The following is a 16529-nucleotide window of genomic DNA, read 5'->3' as shown; positions in this document are numbered from 1 at the left end:
ACGACCTGTCAATCATGCATATGATATGCTAATAAGGGCGGCGCCAGAGGGTCCGCCCGGGGCCTCCCGGATTTAACGACCCCTCCTCACGTATATATATACTACTTTGATAAACGTATTGACAGATAAAAAGCCAATTTTTCAGCAGGTTTCCCATTTTCCATCACGATTGTTTAGTTCATGAAGATGTATGCCTACCTGCAACCACTCTCCGATCCTGTTGTACTTGGATACCCAGGTGGCTACGCCGGCGACTCCGTTTAACCTCCCGCGGTAAGACTCATGTCCAACATCATAGAACGAAGATGCAGTGATGCTGCCATCAGGTATGGCACCGGATTCCATCCCAAGCATATACGGACAGACTGGGAGAACTGCAGCTGGAGGGTCAAGTAGATGAAACCATTAACAAAGAGACTGTTTCCTATGTACGATGCTGGAAAATCCACTTGTAACAGCTTGTAATATAATACCTGCTTGTCTCTCCGCTGTAAGGGCCTGAGAATGACATAATTAAGCTGCTGCTCCGTTCGGAGGCCTTCTCGTCGAGTCCTTTCTGGCGACACTACTGTCAGCTAGTCCGCCCTCTCCCATTGTAAATACTTAGTCATATTTCTTTAGATGTATCGTTGTCATAACAAATAATGATAGCCCAAAATAAACAATAAACAGTAGTATGTTTTTCCCATCCTTATGTAATGAAATGTTCGATTATCATGTTACCACTCTGCATTGATTATGTAAAAGATTGAATTATAGATTCCACGTCAAGGTGTTAGAAGTATTTAAGTACATCCCTACATACAGATCCAGAAAAGGAAGACATTGCAAAAACTTACTGAGTCTACTGAGGGCAGACCTAAAAGAAAGAGGGCAAGGACCGTTGCGGTCAGAAAGGAACCTACAGGAGCCGGAAGTGGAAAAGATTGAAGGAAGTGGAAAAGATTGAAGGAAGTGGAAAAGATTGAAGGAAGACTGATTGCGGCTGCAGGATGTTTCCACTACTGCAGCAGCAGAAAACAGCGGACTATTAAGTACATCTAGTTCAGTTTTATAACCTACTGGTGTTACAGCCCTCAATTTCAGCTCTCATGTCGATGTACTGAGTCAACATTGAACGACGTAACGCCATTGGTTATGCAATAAAATAAATGAAAAATTTCCTCCTAGAAACGTTTGTAATGCTCAAAAATCTAATCTGGCTTGAAACCTACTTGTGTTACAGCCCACAATCTCCACACTCATGGCCATGCGACGAAATTGGAATGAAATTATATGAAAATCCCACTTAGAAACAGTAGGCATATTCAAGCACATCTCATATGGCTTTAAACCTACTTGTGTTACATCCCACAATCTCCACCCTCATGGCCATAACATGATGCCAGGTCTGAGGCAGGAAGCGCACATAACGGGCATCAACTGGGTTGTTCAGTAGGTTCGTTACAGGGGTATTCCTGTCGACGTTGCCGGCAAAGACCTGGAAGGTTAACGAATATTTTAAAGGAGGTTTTCTTCTACTCGTCTGTATAGTATAATTCATGCAGCTTTAGATCTAGACGAAAAGATCTTTGTCACTATAAATGATCAAATATTTTCTGCACAATCCGTCCAAGACCCATACTCTGAACAGCACAGACAAAACTAATGAATAAAAACCGCTCTGGTATATCAAAATTTTGAGGAAAAATCTCTGTAGTCTTTATCCAATCAAAAATAAAAACAAAGTCAAAGTTTCACATACCATTTCTGATCCATCGCTGCCGGCATATGTTGTCCAAGTAATCCGATCTGTACTGTACTGGAGTTTGTATGACTTCACCCATTCGTCCCTCCCATGCCGACCCTGAATGATGGTGCCCGTGACGCGCTTCATTTCCCCTAAATCTACCTAAAAGGCAATTCACATGTACATTTTGTTATAGAATGAAAAATAAGAAGCAAGAAGAGCAGTACCGATCTCTTGAAGATATTCATATAGGCTAATACTAGACGATATTGATAGATATTGTTTATGGAGTTAGATATTGTCAGTGCGGCAAATGCATGAAATGCCGGATCAAAACATCATCAAAAGCCCAGGTAAAACCATTATGACATCTGGAAGATTTTCCTGGCCAACATTTTAATAGGGCTGCCCTGATGAAGGAAAGTTATGAAAACGTAGGCCAGGTAGAATTTAGTGATGGTTCATTGATAAAACTCTATATATATGAATAGTATATAAGGGTTGCGCGGTAACGAACGTAATTAGGACCACCGACCAAGGATGCAGTGATTGCAGGTATATTTATACATATATACCTGCATACCTGCAATCATAGCATCCTCGGTCGGTGGTCCTAATTAATGTATGTATGATATATATATATATATATAATAGTCTTTATTGCATATTCCTGCCCATAAGGGCTAAATGCACAGAAGACCACATGTGGTCTGTAGGGAACATAATATAAAACATAAATTGATAAAATGCTACATTCTAATGCTAAAAACTAGAACATACAACCTGTGGGATATTGCTAAACTAAATGATGATCACCTAGTAGTTTCTTCTCTCTTTTTGAAACATTTGGAAATATGACTACATACTTTGTCCATTATATATTCGTTCTTACATGACATCAGGTATATAAAAGTATCCTGTTTTGACATTTTTGTACATTTCTTGTCTAATTCTATTATCTTAAACAACGATTGCCGCTCATCTTTATATAAGGAACAATCAATTAAAAAGTGGCTTTCATCTTCAACATATAAATCGTCACAGAATTCGCATGTTCTATTATTTGGAGGGGTACGGTTTTGCCTGCCAGATTCTATGTGTAGGGAGTGGTCACTGATGCGAAGTTTACACATCGCTCTGCGATGTTCGAAGTTTGCAATGTTTAAATATGCTTCTCTTTCATATATTTTTTTGAAAGTTTTGTATGTTCTTAATTTGTTGCCTTGTTTTTCTCTTCGTCCTTTAGCGTGTAATTCTGAATTAAAATTTTTGGATGTAAATATCCTTCAATCTTTGTTTTAGGTCATTTGAATGCGAATGTGTGTTTGAGGGACCGTTTATGTATAGGAAGGCAAAACCAGACTCCTCTAACATTTTTCTTACATTAGATAACCAGCAGGATGTTTTTCGGCGATCTAGATCTTGCTGTACCATATAAGCTTCGTATTGAAGACTATCTGTATGTACTTCGTTAACCAATCTAACATAGCCATTGAGCCTCTATTTGTAACGGAAAACGACCCAGTTCCGATCTACATGCAAAGTTACTGGCGTTCCTCCGAACACCAAAGACATATTTACAGAATTTTAGATGTACAGTTTCTATCGGAGATTTGTCATTCATATTACTGTTGCACCAGACTTCAGATCCATACAATAATATCGGTACAATACATGTGTCAAACAGTTTACAATGCAGTGATACAGAAGATCTAGTCTCCCCAAGCGTACTTCTGATGTTATACATTGCTCTTAAGGCTCTCTTTTGTAGATTTTTCGTGGCAGCGCTAAATGTACATCCTGCTGTAAACATAATTCCTAGGTAGCAATATGATGAAACTATCTCTATCTCTTTATTACATAGTGAAAAACTAAGATTATTGAATAAAAGGCCTCTTTTGTTAAATACTATAATTTTTGTTTTCGCCAGGTTGACAGTCAGCTTCCATTGTTGGCAATACCGGCCAAGAGTATTAATTGCTTTCTGTAGTCCCTCCTTACTTTCCGATAGTAAAACAATATCATCTGCATAAAATAGGCTATTTACTTTTGAGAGTTGTAACAGGGGGGCGTCTAGGTGTTTTGCATTTAGTTCCTCTATAAGGTCACTAATGTACAGGTTGAATAAGGTGGGGCTTAGAACGCAACCTTGACGTACACCAATTTCAACAGGAAAATTTTCAGTCAAGCCCGTCTTAGTTCTGACACTAGCTTCGGACTGGTTGTATAAATCCTTGATTATATCAAAGACTTTTCCTGAAATGCCATTGGAAAGGAGTTTGTACAATAGCCCCTCGTGCCAGATGGAGTCAAAGGCTTTTGACAAATCTACAAAGCAAGCAAATAAGCGTTTTCCAGATTGTGTGTATTTAGATATAAGGGTTTTCAGTATGAAGATGTTATCAGATGTCCTGTAATTTTTTCGGAATCCTGTTTGGTTTGGTTTTATTATTTCTTTTTCTTCAAGAAAGGTTGACAATCTTCTGTTAAGTATTGAAGAGAACAGTTTTCCTAAACAACTTGAAATGGCGATTCCCCGATAATTGTTGGGGTCGTCTTTTCGCCCTGCTTTGAAGATCGGGACAATATAACTTTGGGACCATGTTTTGGGGAAAGTTCCTTTCGAAAATGTGCTGTTAAATAGTCTTAATAAAGGGGACAATAGGATTATTTTTCCGGCTTTTAGCATTTCATTGATGATCATGTCGTCCCCGCTGGCTTTTTTGTTCTTGAGGGCTTTTATTGCATCGTTGATTTCTGATGCAGTAATTGGATTATCTAAAGGTCCTGGACTTGCTTCACATTTTTGTAGTGCCTGGAATTTGTGAAGAATTTCCTTTTCAAAATTAAGATCAAAAGTTTTTTGTTTTAGTCTGGATTTGCTGTGTATAGTTCTGAAGTGTTCTACCCATGTGTCGGCCGGTAGATCTTCCTGAGGTACTGAGTATATATAAATATATATATATATATATATATATATATATATATATATATATATATATATATATATATATATATATATATATATATATATATATATATATATATATATATATATATATATATATATATATATATATATATATATATATCATACATACATTAATTAGGACCACCGACCGAGGATGCTATGATTGCAGGTATGCAGGTATATATGTATAAATATACCTGCAATCACTGCATCCTTGGTCGGTATATATATATTGTACAGAATACGATACTTTAGTTCATGAACATTTATGCCTACCTGCAACCATTGTCCGATGGAGTATATCAAGGGCGCCCAGGCGCCTCCAGGAGCAACTCCGTTTAACCGCCCGCGGTAAGGGACGTAATTAAGACCGCCGACCGAGGATGCAGTGATGCTGCCGTCAGGTATGGCACCAGATTCCATCCCAAGCAGATAAAGACAAGGGAGAACTGCAGCTGGAGGGTCAAGTACATTGAACAATTAACAAAAAGAGTACCGTTTCCTATTGGACCTTATCTAGACTGGGGGGGGGGGGGTAAAAGTGCCCGCTCCAACTTTGACGTCATGCAACTGCTGAAAGACATGTGCTAGGACTACCAAACTTGGTGACTTTTCCTAGAATTTTGTTGGTAACGAGTTCAAATTAATTGTATAAGTTTAGCATTTTTTTTTGTGTTGGCACCATGCAAATCTCTAATTTCAATTTCACCTCGGTTATGGAATGAAAATTCCACTTAAAGCACTAGGCATATTCAAGTACATCTCATATGGCTTGAAACATACTTGTGTTACATCCCACAATCTCCGCCCTCATGGACATAACATGATTCCAGGTCTGAGGCAGGAAACGCACATAACGGGCATCAGCTGGGTTGTTCAGTAGGTTCGTGACAGGGGTACTCCTGTCGACGTTGCCTGCAAAGTCCTGGAAGGTAAACGAATATTTTGAAGGAGGTTTTTTTTCCAATCTTCTGTATAGTTTAGTTAAGTTAGCTGTAGATATAGACAATTTCTGTACAATGCGCATAGGACCAATACTGAATAGTGCAAATAAAACTTATGGATCAAAACCGCTCTGCTATTGAAAATGTCCAAACAACTTTGTTAAATATAAGTATGAAAACAAAGTGACATCTTTATTTTTCACCTACCATTTCTGATCCATCGCTGCCGGCACATGTTGTCCAAGTAATCCGATCTGTACTGTACTGGAGTTTGTATGACGTCACTCGCTGTTCGGTATTACGCCGACCCTGAATGATGGTGCCCGTGACGCGCTTCATCTCACCTAAATCCACCTGAAAGGCAATTCACGTGTAGTTGGTTGTTTTGTTATAGACTGCAAAATGAGAAGCAAGAAGAGCAGTAGATGACCTATTTCTTGAATACATACATGTACGCTGAAACTAGACCTTATTGACGAAAATTGATTATGCAGATTTGGAAGATATATTTAATGCGGCAAATGCGTAAAATGCAAGTTAAAAACATCAGAACCTCTGGCGGTTTTTCCTGGCCGACATTTAGGACCGCAGGGTTGCATTGCGTCAGATATTAAAGCAAATAATAAGGCTGCCCTGATGAAGGAAACTAAGCAGTTACGTAACCGTTGGGAAGGTAAACATTTTTATGGTGGTGTTGCCAGGACCGCTTAATCCTCACGATTCACTGTTAAACCTAAAATATATATAGCGATAGACGTATTGACAGATAATGTACAGAACAAGATTGTTTAGATTATGAAGATGTATGCCTACCTGCAGCCACTGTCCGATAGTGTTTGATATGGCCATCCAGGCGCCTCCACCGGCCACTCCGTTTAACCGCCCATTGTAAGGAACGAGATCAGCACTATGGAACGAGGATGCAGTGATGCTGTCATCAGGTATGGCACCAGATTCCATCCCAAGTGGATCGCTACATATTGCTGGGAGGTAAAACGGTAAGCGTTTAAGATAGTCCCATAGCCGTTTTGAGGCCATGAGGGCAGTGTGATTTTACCCACTGTGTCTATGGCGCGATATTGAGAAGCGAAGCCCTATCCTCTACTTCCACCATCTTTTACCTCCCCAACCAGGCACTAATTTCTTATCTCAATAAAAAAATGGAGAAATTGTTTTGGGTCTGCTTGTCTGTGTTGATTATGATGATCTTTGGTATGCTGAGAATAACTGAACAAGGGGATCACGGATTTAAATGATATTGTGCAGGCAGAGATAGCTTGGACAGAGATGTACATAATTGTAAAGAAGTGCATATTGTAGAAATTGGGACTTAATTTGCTGAGTTTATGAGAAGTTTATATATTTGAAGTTTTGAAGTAACATTTAGTTTATGGCAGTTAAATTATTTACAGATACGAATTATGCAAATAGATTTCTAATTTAAATAATTAATGCAAAAAGCGCCATACTTCTTCTAAGTATTAAATTATTTGACTGTCGGCATTTTGACCTGTGTAAGTAAAAGGTGTATATGACCAAGCAAAGATTATGTAAATGTGCAGGTCTTTGCATAATCAGCTCATGGAGATATGATGTCTCCGAAGTCTTGTTCACCTACATGGAGCGAGGTAAGTGCCTTTCCCCAAACCACAACATAGTGGCCTGTCAAGGGATTTGAACCCAGGACCACTGAGTCAGGAAATAGCCTAACCGTTTCACAAACACTATGCAACTTAGGCTGGGAGGACATGAAAAGAAAAAAAAATTGAAAAAAAAAATGTTTAAAAGCTAGTTTAAAAAAATTACAAGCTCGAATGGAAACGAATCCTTAATAAGTCACCAGCTAACTAAAGACAAATGTCGTCTTTTATGTGACATAATTTCCGAGTTCTAAACATGAAAATACCCATCTGAAGAGACGTGCAAATTGAAGATACCGAAAGACAAACTCCCAAGCTCGACAACATCTAGGGGTCCCAACACATACATTTTGGGCTCCTGGATTTTAAATTTCACAAAGTAGAAATGCTAGACACAGTACTAAACATTTTTTTAGATATGAGTGAGATAAGAAGTCTACATCGGGTTTTACCGTCAACCCTCAAAGGAGACGGAGTGTCACAAACTTTCTGCAACTTAAGAGCCACCGCTCTTAGAAGAGTAACTTTCGTTACGAAATACTACATGTTTCCATCCTTAGGTTACCTACGTCATGAGAAAAATGTATGTTCATCGTTTCATCCAATCATTCTACAATGATTAAAGGCAATAATGAATCCAGCAATGTTTATCTGTGGCATCTGTGTTGAAACCTACTGGCGTTACAACCCACAATCTCCGCCCTCATTACAATGTTCTGGTCCAAGACAGAACCACGAAATGCCCTTGGTCATGGAATAGAATAGATTAAAAATTCCACTTAGAAAAGTTAGGAAGACTCAAGCACAGCTCCTCTGGCTTACAACCTACTGGTGTTACAGCCCACAATCTCCACCCGCATGCTGACCATCGTATGCCAGGACTGAACCACGAAACGCACATAACGGGCATCAACTTCGTTGTTCAGTAGGTTGATGACGGGGGTATTTCTGTCGGCACTGCCAGGAAAGACCTGGAAGATAAACGGATACTTTAGATTCTACTATTCTGTATAGTAAAGTTTATTCAGCTTTAGATCTAGACAAAAATATATTTATCACTACCAATGACCAAATAAGTTATTTACGATCTGTCCAAGACACATACTCTGAATAGCGTAGATAAAACTAACAGATCAAAACCTCTTTCCTATATAAAATGTTCAGGGAAAAAAATAATGTTTTGTTGTATTATCTTAAATATAGAAATAAAAACAAAGTGATATCTTTAGAGATACCATATCTGAGCCATTGCTGTGAGCATATGTCGTCCAAGTAATCCGATCTTGGCTGTACTGGAGTTTGTATGACGTCACCCACTGGTTGCTATTAGGCCGACCTTGAATGATGGTTCCCGTGACGCGCTCTATTTCCCCTAAATCCACCTTAAAAGCAATTCACATGTAGTTGGTTATTTTGTTATAAAATACAAAATAAGAAGGAGGAAAAACAACAGATTAAAGATATGATTGTACGTTGAAACTAGATCATACTGACCAAATATGATTATGCAGTTTGATATTCTCAATGCAATAAATGCATTAAATGCCTGCTTAAAACATCACTACCTCTGGAAGACTTTCCTGGCCGACATTTGGAACCACAGTATGAAAACAATCTCACAAGGCTGCCCAGATGACGGAAACTAAGCAGTTACGAAAACGTCAGTCAGTTTTTACGGACGTTTTGTCTGGACTGCTTAATCCCTATGATTTACTGACGGCCCCCTCACTTTCTACTTTTAAAAATATGGCATGGAGGTCCCTGGGGGACCCATTCTCTGTTTAAACTCCCCGGTCCTAGTATGAAGTTTCTATTATTCCAGTGTACAGCCCGTTGATAGACAATGCATTTTTCTCCCCTTTAGATCCTATAGCGTGTTACTTAAAGAATGTAAATGCTTATTACTTGTGAGAGCTTGTATGATTGTATGCCTGTATGATTTTATCTTGTTAACTAATGTAACTATTTTATTCCACTATGTATTGTGCAGCAAGGTTGACCCCTTACAATATAGCTACTGCTAGTCGGGCAACCTTGGCTGTTGTACCGTATACACAGTCAAACAAATAAATGAAAAGAAATAAAATTTACTGATAAACCGGGTATATCTAGTGATAAACGTATTGACAAATAAAAGTCCAATTTTCCAGCAGGAAGATGTATACTTAATGAAGATGTATGCGTACCTCCAGCCACTCTCCGATGGTGTGAGGGTGCTCGGCTACCCAGGCGCCTCCGCCGGCGACTCCGTATAACCGCGCGAGGTAAGGCTCCGAACCAGCACCATAGAACGAGGACGCAGTGATGCTGCCATCAGGTATTGCACCAGATTCCATCCCAAGCAGATATGGACAGGTTGGGACCACTGCAGCTGGGAGATCAAGTAGATGAAACCAGTAACAAAGAGACTGTTTTCTATTCATAATGCTTGGAACTCCACTTGTAACAGGTTGTAATGTGTATTTCCCTTACGTGATGAAACGTTCATCTACCAAAATTTTCTTTCTGCATTTTTTATGTAAAATATTTAATTATAGTTTTTACTTCAAGATGTCAAGACATTTTTAGGTACATTTGGTTCAGTGTTATAACCTACTGGTGTTACAGCCCACAATATCCGCCGTCATGGCGAAACTGAACCACGTAACGCCCTTGGTTATGGAATAAAATAATTAAAAAATTCAGTTTAAAACGTTAGGAATACTCAAGCCGTCTCATCAGGCTTAAAACCTACTTGTGTCACAGCCCACAATCTCCGCCCTCATGGACATGCGTCCGTGCCAGGTTTGCGGCAAGAAACGCACATATCGGGCATAAACTGGGTTGTTCAGTAGGTTCGTGACAGGGATATGCCTGCCGGCACTGCCTGGAAATACCTGGAAAAAGGTAAACGTATACTTAAGATGAAGATTTCTTCTAATCTTCTGTGTAGTATAGTTCATGCAGATTTAGATCTAGACAAAGAAGTTTTCATCACTACCAATGACGAAATAAGTTCTGTACGTTCCGTCCAATACCCACACTCTGAATAGTGCAGATAAAACTAATAGATCAAAACTGCTTTACTATATAAAATGTTCAGGAAAAATTCATCCTTTGTGGTATTTTGTTTAATCTGAAAATACAAAGTGATATACTTTCAGATACCATTTCTAAGCCATTGTTGAAGGAGTATGTCGTCCAGGTAATCCGATATGTACTGTACTGGAGTTTGTATGACGTCACCCACTCGTCCGCTACATACCGACCCTGAATGATGGTTCCCGTGACGCGCTTCATTTCCCCTAAATCCACCTGAAAGGCAATTCACATGGAGTTATTTATTTTGTTATAGAATGCTAAATAAGAAGCAAGAAGAGCAGCAGATTCATCTTTCTATTGAAGACATTCATGTAGGCTGAAACTAGACGATATTGACATATATTGATTATGCAGTTAGATATTCTCAATGCGATAAATGCATGAAATGCCTGCTCAAAACATCACAACCTCTAGAAGAGTTTCTTGGCTGACATTTTGAACCGCAGGGTTTATTTATTGGAAGGATTGACATAACAGGTGACTATCACCTTTTCAAGATGTCAACCCAGACCAGACTGTAAGGTTTGGACTATCGCACACCAGGGCATGCCCCTACTCTTTTTCGAAATGTGTGGTGGGTTCTTACCGTGCGCTGGGTGTGGCTCTCCCCAAACACGGGACCTCCATTTAACGTCATATCCGAGGGACGTCCCTAACCGAAGCTTGATACTCATTTACACACGAGTGAAGTGAGGAAATGTGTGTTAAGTGCCTTTCCCAAGGGCACAACGTCCGGGCGCATGTCTGGGGGCAAGCCGGGATCGAACTCGGGTTCCCTTGTTTGACGGCGGAATGTTCTAGCCGTTACGCTACACGACGCCAACAGGGTTATGTTGTGACAAGTAGTAAAACAACCTAACAATGCCAATGAAGGAAACTAAGCAGTTACGAAAACGTCGGCCAGGCAGACCTAACGGACGTTTTCGCAGGACCGCTAAATCCCTTTGATTCACTGTTAAACCTGATATATATATTGTGATAAACGTATTGACAGATAAGAATTCAATTTTCCAGCAGCGAGAAAACGTACAGAACACGATTGTTCAGTTAATGAAGATGCATGCCTACCTGCAACCACTCTCCGATGGTGTCGTACTTGGATACCCAGGCGGCTTGGCCGGCGACTCCATTTAACCGCCCGCGGTAAGGCTCGTGCCAAACACCAGTGAACGAGGATGCAGTGATGCTGTCTTCAGGTATGGCACCAGATTCCATCCCAAGCAGATCGCTACATGCTGGATAACGGTATAAAGCAAGGTCATCTGCAAAATCCATACCAGTGAGATTCTGAGCAGGGTATATTCGACTCCTGCGCGGTTTGATGTTTATACCTTTGTTTTCATTTATGTCTAGTGAGAGTCTTAGAACATAGTCATAGTCAAGTACAATGATAAATAGATAAGTTGCTGAAGTGTCACCCTGGAGAAACTCCTGTAACTACCCCAAATGAACTAGTCTCACCATCAGGTGGTCTGTGATACATAAAAGTTTGCACCGATGTAAAAGAAGGTCCTTGAATTACCAGGTATTTCAAGATGATGGCCGGAATGTCATCCAGGCCAGGAGATTTGTTATCAGGGAGGGATCCCAAAACCTTTCTTTAAGGGTTATTTAATCACTACTAAGCCAAACTTTACCCTATCTGGTACAAAAACGACATATTCCATGTATTGTCGTCATATCCATATACATAGGTCAGTTTCTCTATACATCATTAAAAAAGCGCAGCGAATTAGCCATACATGGCTATATTGTAACCCATATACTGTGATCAATAATATTTTGCAGTTAGAATTATAATAAGCCTTGTATTGTTGTTGATTCAATGCCATACATTGTAACATGTACAATATTGAGTGTTGAGCAATAAAGTACATTCATTTACACAAGCCGATGAAGTCTCACTGTGCAATAATTCTTGGTGGAAAAGATTAAGGTAAGGTAAAGTAGAGAAACGTCATAGTTTTACGAATGTTCATGGAGCTCTCATCTGCGTTGCTTTATAAAAATGAAGAATATTCATGCCCAGAGCGGTATCATTTTCGAATAAATGGTTTTTGGAAAGATCGATCTGACGTTTCTATTATCCGTGCTCGCTAGGACTGAAAAGGTCGTAACCTGTAGGTGGGGCACACCCAACTCGCACACAGCATCTCAACATATGCAGATACTAAGAAAACTCAGTCATGTACAAACTATCAAAAATTCATGAACCTCTTGTGAAGGCACACCCAACTCTCAAATAATGGCTCCAATGGCCTTGTCCTCATCCAACACGAGTAGTACACCATGAATATAGATGAGTTGGTGTTTTATGTTGTGTTTTTTTAACGCTTTTACGCCGGTAAAAGCCACAAGATGGTACACGGGGACCGCAGCAATTCTGACTGTAGATCGATAATTTTGAGTCTAAAACCGTTTGGAGAACGTGTTGAATATTAATATTTCGCGCCTTAAAACAGTCTCTAAGAGCAGCTCGACCCCTGACCTCTTCTCGAGGAGAGCCTGTGGAGCCTTATTATGTTTTACATCAGTCATGTGTCTGTGTCGAACACAACCAAAATATGATAGCAAACTTGTTGGCCCAAAACCCTTTGTTGAAACCGTTACTTTGTATTTTACTTTTACGATGCGGAGAATTGAAAAGTATACACATACATTATCTTTTTCAAACTGAAAAATATAGTTTCATTTTCCTTCGGTAGATAAGCTTAAAGTGCCCACGAGCGTCATTTTGTGTAAAATATAGACATTGTCAGCAACCTTACCAGGCTCTACGAGTCAGGCTTTCTACGAGTCAGACTTTGATGGATTATAATGTGCTACTTTCCGATAGCCATATCGGATCTAACTGTACTTGCTTTCTTGTGGACCGGATCACAAGAACCTAAAACAGTTAGGCTTGATATGTCATCAGAAAAAAAGACCGACTGCATGGTAGAGTCTGCTAAGGAGGATAAGACCTTGCCGTATGTAATTTTCTCGGTGTTTATCGTAGAGCAGATCCAACTAATCTTATTCTTATAACAGCGGGTTTTCCACGATAACGGCAGCGCCTACCTTTCACGCGTACTGCAGAGATAAGAATGATGCAACAGGTGAACCTGACGAGAACACCGTGCCGTGAAGCCATCCTTCCAACGATCGGGTTCATCATTCTCTACCGGAGCAGACGCGACGGGGCCAGACAACTGATATCCCCGGCGAATGTCCTTGGGTCAACGAATTTTTTTCTTCCTTTTCCTCCCCTTTAGATGCTAAATCCAGAAAGGCAAGAAAAACCTCTCGCTGTGCGGACCAGCGACACCCCAGACGCGGCGCTCTGCGCTTCACCTCGCGTCTGTTGTCAAGACTCGGATCTGCGCAACGTCCAAACAAACTTCTTGACGTCATAACAACAAGGACGAACCCATGACAGTTTTTTCCGAGGTAAACTAACCTATACATAACTGGCAAAATGTGGTAAAACTATTATCATTTATGTATTCTTGTTTCTACTGCTTAGAAGTCACATTTTTTCATAAAAATGTATTGGAGATTTTACTGAGTTGTTGTCATTTGTAGGGGAATATTTTGTATAAATCCTGTTTTTGTCGTCCAGGCATAATTACCCTGCCGTTTCTGGGCGTCGGCTAGAACTGCGTCTTTTGAGAATTCAAATGGTTTTAGATTGAGCTTTCATCCAGAAGGGCGAATGTCCTTGGGTGAAGATAGGCACAAAAGGTGATCCGTCAAGTGAAAAAGGTAGAGGGACAAAACCATCATATTTTGCTTTTACATTTAATCTAACATCTGTGTGTGTGTCAGTGAGCGTGTTTGTGTGTATTTATGTGTGTTTGTGTGTGTCACGTATTTTCATATTTCTTCAGATGTATGAGGATAGAATTACAATGCTGCACGCGACAACACTCATAAAATATTCAAAGAAAATTATTGTAGCGACGCTAAGTTGTTTTTGTGAGTGTGTCTGCCTTTGTTGTGGAGGGTTTGTCGGAGCTGTGGGTATGGTGTATGAAATATTAGAAGAAAAACTAATGTGGTGGCACTAAGTTGTTGCAGTGGAATTTTACTACTTCTTCTTAAGTCACCATTTTGTTTTTCGAGATGTATGTATGATGTTTTGATAACAATTGTACATTCAGAAATACGCCGAGTGTCTCATTAAAGATTCAAAGGAAAATTAACGAGACGGTGCTGAGTGGTTGCAATGGAATTTTATGACTTTTTCTCGAGTCACCGCGTGTTTATGTATATGTGGTTATGACATAAAGTGTAGGTAAAGGAACACTCAACTCGCAAACAGCAACTCCCAATATGCACATATTAAGAGAAATCAGTTATGGGCAAGCTTTGAACATTCATATACCTCTTGTGAAGGCACACTCAACCCACAAATAATGGCTCCAATGGCCTTGTCCTCATCCAACACGAGTAGTACGCATCGAATATAGATGAGTTGCTTCTTTTTCATTACAATTTAATGTCGGAAAAAAGAGACAAAATGGTACGCGAGAACAGCGCTAGCGGAAAGTCATATTGTATGTATGTAGACTTATTCTCAGCCTAAAACTGTTTTAAAAATATTTTGCGCCGTAAAGCAGCTTCTATGAGGGCTCGACCCCTGACCTCTTCTCGAGGAGAGCCTGTCGAGCCTAATTATGTTTTACATCAGTCATGAGACTGTGTCGAACACACCCAAAGTATAGTAGCGCACAGTCCGACATGTTGGCCCAAAACCCGTTGTTGTAACCGCATTTTACTTTTACGATGCGGAGAATTGAAAAGTATACACATTACATAATATAATTTTCTTTTTTCAAACTCCAGTATGTAGTTTCCAATGCCTTTGGTGGGTAAGCCATTTAAGTGTCCACGAGCGTCATTTTGTTTAAAACATAGACATTGTGCGCAACCTTACCAGGCTCTACGAGTCAGACTTTTGATGGGTTAAAGCGTGCCATATCGGTTCTAACTGTACTTGCTTTTTGTGGACCGGATCACAAGAACCGACTACAGTTAGACTTAATATGTCGTCAGAAAAAGCATGCTAAGGAGGCTAAGACGATGCCAAATGTAATGGTCTCGATGGTCATCGTAGCCTACAGCCAACTAATGTTACTTTTATAACAGCGATGTTTCAATGATAAGGGCAGTGCCTACCTTTCACGCGTACTGCAGAGATAAGAATGATGCAACAGGTGAACCTGACAAGAACAACGTGCGGTGAAGCCATCCTTCCACAGGGCGGGTTCTTCATAGTCTACGGGACCAGACGCCACGGGACCAGACAACTGATATCCCCGGCCCGGTCAACGTACTTTTTTCGTCTTTTTACTCCGTTTAGATATTAGATCCAGAAAGGGAAAAAAAACCCTCTTGCTGTACGGAGCAGCGACACCCCTGACGCGGCGCTCTGCGCTTCTCCTCACGTCTGTTGTCAAGACTCGGATCTGCGCAACTTCCAAACAAACGTATTGACGTCATAACAACAAGGACGAAACCATTAGTTTTTTTGGAGGTAGATGCACCTATACATTACTGGCAAAATAAGGCAAAACTATTGTCATTAATGTATTCATGTTTCTGCTACTTAAAGATCCCCTTTTTTCCTAGAAATTGATTCTGGTTTTGGGGAATATTTTGTCTAAAATCATGTTTTTGTCGTCCAGCTATAATTACCCTGCCGTTTCCGGGCGTCAGCTAGAACTGCGTCTTTTGAAAATTCAAATGGTTTGTGATTGAGCTTTCATCCAGAAGGGCGAATATCCTTGGGTGAAGAAAGGCACAAAAGGTAATCCGTCAGGTGGAAAATGTAGTGGAACAAAAGCTTCATATTTTGCTTATACTTTTAATCTAACGTACGTGTGTGTCAGTGAGCGTGTTTGTGTGGATCTGTGTGTGCGTGTTCGAGTGTGTGTGTGGGAGTGTGTGTGTGTGTCTATGTGTGTCATGTATTTTCATATTTCTTCAGATGTATGAGGATAGAATTACAATGCTGCACGCGACAACACTCATGAAATATCCAAAGGAAATTATTGTAGCGGCGCTAAGTTGTTTTTGTGAGTGTGTCTGCCTTTGCTGTGGAGGGTGTGTCGAGGCTGTGGGTATGGTGTATGAAATATTGAAAGCAAAATTATTGTGGTGGCACTAACTTGTTGCAGTGG

The 16529-nt window shown here is 40.1% G+C and overlaps 1 protein-coding gene across 1 annotated transcript; it reads right to left on the bottom strand.

The window, feature by feature from the left end:
- Nucleotides 1-260: 260 nt before the first annotated feature.
- LOC136441953 (lactadherin-like) lies at nucleotides 261-11580 on the bottom strand. The gene is made up of 12 exons (XM_066438517.1): nucleotides 11434-11580; nucleotides 10510-10578; nucleotides 10019-10160; nucleotides 9471-9655; nucleotides 8114-8255; nucleotides 6458-6627; nucleotides 5852-5998; nucleotides 5484-5625; nucleotides 4977-5155; nucleotides 1339-1480; nucleotides 840-859; nucleotides 261-380 (listed from the first exon to the last, which is right to left on the bottom strand). The coding sequence occupies exons 1-12, from the start codon at nucleotides 11578-11580 to the stop codon at nucleotides 261-263; spliced, it is 1605 nt and encodes a 534-aa protein (XP_066294614.1).
- Between the last annotated feature and the right edge of the window lie 4949 nt (nucleotides 11581-16529).

The sequence above is a fragment of the Branchiostoma lanceolatum genome, chromosome 9 (genome assembly GCF_035083965.1).
Source record: "Branchiostoma lanceolatum isolate klBraLanc5 chromosome 9, klBraLanc5.hap2, whole genome shotgun sequence".
In the NCBI taxonomy this organism is placed as follows: domain Eukaryota; kingdom Metazoa; phylum Chordata; class Leptocardii; order Amphioxiformes; family Branchiostomatidae; genus Branchiostoma; species Branchiostoma lanceolatum.
This window is presented reverse-complemented; position numbering and strand designations above follow the sequence as displayed.

Coding starts and splice junctions, on each gene's coding strand:
- LOC136441953 (XM_066438517.1), bottom strand. CDS start 11,580: ATGGAATCTGGTGCCATACCTGAAGACAGCATCACTGCATCCTCGTTC. Junction 5,156..5,483: donor GATTGTGGGATGTAACACAA/GTATGTTTCAAG, acceptor TTGACCCTCCAG/CTGCAGTTCTCCCTTGTCTT. Junction 860..1,338: donor GATTGTGGGATGTAACACAA/GTAGGTTTAAAG, acceptor TCTTTCTTTTAG/GTCTGCCCTCAGTAGACTCA.